Source organism: Capronia coronata, assembly GCF_000585585.1.
Source record: "Capronia coronata CBS 617.96 chromosome Unknown acBCG-supercont1.6, whole genome shotgun sequence".
Taxonomy (NCBI): Eukaryota; Fungi; Ascomycota; class Eurotiomycetes; order Chaetothyriales; family Herpotrichiellaceae; genus Capronia; species Capronia coronata.
The window spans coordinates 2,322,412-2,328,643 of record NW_006912898.1 but is presented as its reverse complement, the minus strand read 5'-3'; the positions used below and the strand labels follow the sequence as shown (position 1 = coordinate 2,328,643).

Genomic DNA, 6,232 nt, shown 5'->3' with positions numbered 1-6,232 from the left:
AATGGAAATGGAAATGGAAATGGAAATGGAAATGGAAATGGAAATGGAAATGGAAATGGAAATGGAAATGGAAATGGAAATGGAAATGGAAATGGGAATGGAAATGGAAATGGCAACGGAAGACAGGTCAAGATGGTGTGGATGGTCAAGACCCTGTCTGCGGCGCAATGGGGAATATCCATCTTGGAAACGGCTCGGGCTGAACAGAAGAATGATGTGGATATCTACGTGACCCGCGACGAGGCAGGCAAGACGGATCATATGGATGATGACAAGAACCCGAGGGAGCATCGGGACAAGGCTCTGGTCACGAAACAGGATTCTGGGATCAGAGTCCACGGACTCCGTCACCGTCCGGACCTCGAGTCCATCATTGACATCGCTCTGGCGAACTCATCGAGTGGAGAGAACGGCGACAACGACAGCGACAATGTCGTCTCGACTGCGCCACGAAAGATCCCAGCTGTCCCCAGCCACCGACGGCGTGCGGCGCAGGATCCCCTAACGGTGTTTCTTTGCGGACCGCCCAGTCTGGCAAGAGACGTGAGACATGCTCTTGCTAGGTATGTCGATGAGGGAAGGGAGGTGAGGGTCTTCGAAGAGGTGTTTGGGTTTGGGGGGAGTTGAAGGCACAGGCACAGCGACGGAAGGGAAGATAATAGTCTGTTCTATGAAGGCAAGGCTGGACGACAAGAAGGAGACTCCTCCTCTATTGTCATCTTCTGTTTGGTTGTATACGGAAAGGGTGTGGAGGCATGTCCTGCTTGACGCCATTGGAAAATGTGGCTATGGGCATGAAAGTGAAAATATACAGTTCTATACCCCCATTTCACCATCTGCCTGTACGTCTCTATCAGACAGCCCTTTGGCCTATCTTGTCGAACGATGAGTAAACGTGTCAACGTAGCCCAGACAGAACAATCAACGTCCTGATCGATTGAACGAGATGCAACTAGTCGTGGAGTCATAAAATATATCAATCTGAGAGTCAGGGGCGAGACATTCCGGGCTAGAGCGAATTGTAACCAAAAGTGACCATATGCCGTATCATAGTGTAGAGGGTATATACAGCGGAATCGCTAAGGTTCATCAGAGTAGATCCATCATCACTCACCGAGGGAGAACGAACAAGCTCGACCAGACGGTGCCTCCTTGAAAGGATTGATGAAGACTAGCGCAGCAGTCAACGCTCAGGCCTGAACGCAGACGTTTGATGATGACTCGAGATCAAACATCGAGACAGTCAAACAACGGTTCAATAGCAGGCGTGTGTCTGACATTCATGACACCCCTCGAAGCCAAGACTTGCAGACGTACAAACGCCAGGTCATGAACAAACGGAGTGTGAAGACGTCCAGAAGGAAGTGACAGGACAAACAAATGACAAATCAGAATATATATATCGGGTCTCGAGTCGCTCAATAGTCTCTCTTTCTTTCCATCCTCGATATCAATATCCGAATCCAAGAACTTTTGAGATAGAAATATCATCTTATCAAGATATCAATTTGCCGAACAGGCATACAGACAGACCTCGACCTATCCACAATCAACCTCGGACATCTCGAGTATCTTCAAATATCCAAATATCGGATCTTTCCCATGTCGGCCACTGGAGAAATGACACCTCAGCCCGCCATGGACTTTGCTCCTGAGTTGAACAAGATCGACGCCAACATGTCTCATCAAGACGGCTTGGAGGCTTATACTGCTGTGCAACCGAGCGTGAATGACAAGGCATTCGAACCGGTTTCAATTGATGATGCTGCCGGTACCGGCACCGGGAGTGGCAGTGGCAGTGGCAGCGGTAGTGGTAGTGGTGGCAGCAGTGGCGGAGCAGGTCCAAGTGGAAGTCCGAAACCAAAGCCAGGCGGCGGCAGTGGTGGAACGACTTGTGGTGTCCTGTTGACGACACACGCCACTGAGGTCCCTGGTATGTCGAAGTTGGCACCAGACGAGGACGGTGGTATCCACGAGCCTAGACATCCGACCGGGCTTCCACCGCCGCAGGCACAGAACAGCCTTGATGGACCAGAGCTTGAACCATGTATTGCACCCGTCTCCTGCTCCGAGCCGCAGGGGGCCGGCCGGCCATCTTTCTCAGCTGCATGGATCTCCTCTGTTGTTCTCGTGTCGTGCATGCTTGCAGGCATGACTTCTGCCACCAAGATCTGGGATCACCCTCTCGTCGACCCATATCCAGGAAGCGCAGAGATCACTCCTGGGCGCCCAGACACAACAAGCCGGATCCCCACCGATGAGGCCTTCATGACGAGCACCATGGCTCCCTTCGCAGAACAGACTCGCATCATGGTCCGTAGCGTGGCACCAGCTACAGCCGATGCTCAGCATATCGCTGTCACAGACAACACTGTTTTCTTCTTTCTCGGCTCCCTGGGGTTTTTCCTCGTCGCGGTTATATGGCATCTCTACATCCGATATGGATGGGACAGAGATGCTGCCAAGGGAGTTGATGCTCTGGCGAAGGGAGCAATGGCCATGAATGGCATGCCAGGAATGAAGATGGCTAATCCGATGATGCAAGCTGCTCAGATGAAGATGGCCAACCCCATCGAACTAGCTAGTGCCATGTCCGCGGGGCAAAAGACACCTCGCAAAAGCAAGGCAGAGAAAGCCATGGAAGCTGGTGCCGACTTCAAGACTCTCATGAATATGAAAACTGGAGGCCTCATGAATCCTGGCGCCGGAATGCCAATGCCGATGCCGATGCCGATGCCTATGCCTATGCATGCCGGTAGGCTGAAGGCCTGAGGCACATACAACTGAGAAGGGTTCAATGCCCGGCTCTGAGCTCAGACAAAAAAGCAGACTCGGCATGCTCGTAGCAATGGAAGTGGACATTGAGATGAGGGAGCTGAGATCCCTTGTGACATATGTGATCGCTTGGACAGGCATGGACTCGATGACTGGACAGGGCTGGAGAGAGGTAGACACAACGGTCAATGAGCTGCAAACGTGCTTAGAATGGGAAAGTCTCTTTGTAGGACAGATACGGCATGATTGAGACTGGTGGTGCTGAGATCTGCTGCAGCTATTAGGTGCTCACATATAGATATAGTGAGGCATATCCCATGGAGATAAACAGAGACTTGAGAACCATGGCTTTGTTTCTTTCTCCTGATATCTCACATGCTCAAAACGCAGAAGGCATCGCAATGGGTTTCTTTGCAGAGCAGCTGGAAACCAAACCTAGTAGCTGATATCAATGTTCTCTCACCTTAGACAGACAGTGAGCTCCGTCTGGCTGCAGAGCCATCTATTCTTCAAGCAGTGGCATATGAGCTGAGGATTACTCTCTCCTCACTTCCTGTAATCGAGATATAGAAGAGTGTGGTGCTGTAGACACGACGTCCGCCCGGTGAAGAAGCTGGCCTGGCTATAGCCGTGTGACATGTTCAGTCAAGCCATTCTTTGCGGTGAATAGTCAGTGAACAATTCTGGCACCCTCCCACAGATTCCGCACACGCACAAAACAAAACAAAATCCCACGCATCTGTGATACAAAAAAGACACAAAAAGTCCACAGTTGAACCCGGGCCAAAAAACTTTGTCTTGAAGCCCATAGCTGATCAGGCTACTGAGGTTCAAGGGAGCGAAACCACCGCCTATACAGATGTTATCCTTAGCAGGGTTCTTCCGAACACTAGTTTTCGAGTTCAACCGCTCTCTGATGAGGCATGAACACCAGTTGTGCAGGGCTTATACCACTCCCCCACCTCGGGGGTGGTTTGGCAAGTGGGAGTAAGTCTAGAGGCCGAGGTTGGTCAGTGTTGACTGGAATTCTGCGACTTTGATATGTCAACTGGTATTTTCCTTCACCTGCGCGGTCAAACACAAGGCTTGGCGACGAGGCTGCGGTGACTTACTTGTATCTCAGTGTTGTACCACTTTATCATCTCTCAATGTTGTGGCTTCTGATTCCATCTGACCGGGCCAAGTGGGCTGCAAGCAAGAGTGTTTGCGGTCTCTTCGGGTGCTGAACGATCGAACGCCATCGCCACAAACGAGATGGTGAGCAACCATATAGCTTTGAAACAGCTGCTGACTCAATTTCGTCTTTTGTCTTCACTCTGCTTCGGAAGACCTGGCTGCGCAGAATCATTGCATCGTCCGCGACTGGTGTCATCCCGGCTACTCCGCTGGATAGCGTTCTGGGTGACGCTGTGCTGAAGTCCAACATCTTAACAGCCCGGGTGACAAGCCTGAACAGTATATTTATATACTGTGGCTTTCCCCCTCAACCTCATGCAGCAACAGAGACTTTCACAGCACCTAACACCATATATATCATCATCGACAACATCACTGAGTGACCCTCCCGTACAGACGCCGAGAAAGTCGAGCATATCATCCGTTCTCGACTGCGAATCTGGGCTGCTGACTAGGCAAATATGGTCTCGAGCGTGACATGGGGAGTGCCGCTCATAGTCTGCATCATCGTTGTTGGCGGTTGCATCAACTTCTATCTGTACAAAAGAAACCCACAAATCTTCCACAACAACCTGGCCCTATTCAAACGAAAGCTGCGAAAGTTATTCAGGAGACCGGAGAAAACACTGGAACATAGGAATGAGCCCGCAACAGGTCCCTATGTCTTGAATGAGATGCCTGGAGATAGGGATAGGCTCCCTGAATGATATCGTGGAAGGGATGTCCGAATTTGCTGCAGTGATCACCAAGTCAGGGGTGGATGCTAAGTGACGATACAATATCCGCCGTTGACTCACACAACATACTCTGGCTCTTGATCTGACTGAGTTGCAGCGAGTCATCTCGGCTGCCCGAGATTCGAGTGAAGGAACAGAGCATTTTCGATGTCATTAGCTTGTTGAGGGGACCATAAAGCGATAGAAATTGGGACACTTGGATAATATCAGAAGTCCTGACGACGGCATCTCGCACAAGGAAGAATTGACAACGAAGTTATCCACAAGGTTGACTCTCCAGTCCCTTCTTGATTTGCAAGAGAAGCTGCAACAAGCAGTCAGACACGTCGTGCTCATTCCAAACTCAATAGCAAGCCGCAAAACAAGAGCCTTGACTTTCCCTTGATAAAAGTTTCTGTATGAGAACTGGCCCTCATGAATCTAGATACCTCGCTGATATGGTTAGCTCAGGTACAACCACCAGGTCACAATACAAGAAGAGGGTCAATCAGAGCAATATGTGCCGGGCCCAACGGATGTATAGTGTGTCCAGCAGCACCAACAGGAGACGGGATGCAGTGTCATCCGCCAATATCCCCTGGCTTCTGACGGCGGTCTGTGTGGTCACCTGGGGCTTGTTCTTGATGATACTGGCTCTTATGCTCTGAAAAAGGTTCGGGCCAGAAGGAAGAAAAATGCAAGAATTTCCCCAGCCCCAACGGCGGTGTGAGACGAGCATTTAGGATTATGTGGTAGGTGCCCTTTCTTCATCCATGACCATTCATGTGGCCAGAAGATCTGGTTGTGATTCTAGGCCGCCCGTCGACCTCTCCTTGTTGTCAATCTTGCCAGTTGGAGATCTTCAACATCTGAGGGGCGAGACGGCTCATTAGGCTCGATTGGAGGAGGGGATCGTCAGGGAGGATGGCATTCCCAGAGCTTCGAAGGAGGACAAATTGAAAACGGTGTCGGTGGTGATCTGATCATCGGCGATGGTTGTCAACTGCCATCCATTTGGAACGAAGGGACTGTGAGATGGGAGATAAGAACGAACAGCTTGACCTTGGGCTGTTCGAGGATGTATACGCATTGGCATAATGCATCTCGTTGTCTGAGTATGGGATTCTGTAGTGTCAGACTGCAATTAAGGGAAGGGACCCTGAAATGCGAGGAGACAAGATCCCCACCAATCCACACACACTCTCTCTCTCTCTGCCCATCTCTTGCTAGTCCTGCGCCCACTACTGTACGTACTACTACTACTACTACTACTGCAGTGTACAACATGGCATTGTGACACGCTCCAGCTGTCAATCATATTCTGCCCGTTGCTGGAAACCTGGAACACACCACACGCGACGGCTGTACAACATGGACATTGGAATCATGCTTGGCTGGAGATCGGCATACTACTAGTAGTAGTAATTGCAGAAATGCTTCAATGCTAGCGGTGATCATGCTTACAATGTCAACGGCGCAGGCCCTCATCGTCCAGCCATGATCGTTCACCACCATCACTCCTACACCACGTGGATGCCTCTTTCCAACTGAACCGTCAGATCACA

General features: G+C 50.6%; 2 protein-coding genes across 2 annotated transcripts in view; both read left to right on the top strand.

Moving 5' to 3' along the window:
- A1O1_07497 (uncharacterized protein) overlaps positions 1-627 on the top strand; it is a gene marked incomplete at both ends in the record, with an annotated part of 2,214 nt that extends 1,587 nt beyond the window's left edge. The window contains one exon of the mRNA XM_007728365.1: positions 127-627. Coding sequence (XP_007726555.1) covers positions 127-627 — 501 coding nt within the window. The remainder of the gene's footprint in view (positions 1-126) is intronic.
- A 975-nt stretch (positions 628-1,602) lies between these two features.
- Positions 1,603-2,772, top strand: A1O1_07496 (uncharacterized protein; the record flags this gene model as incomplete). The annotated part of the gene is made up of 1 exon (XM_007728364.1): positions 1,603-2,772. One exon carries the CDS (start codon positions 1,603-1,605, stop codon positions 2,770-2,772), a length of 1,170 nt encoding a protein of 389 aa, XP_007726554.1.
- Positions 2,773-6,232: the final 3,460 nt, after the last annotated feature.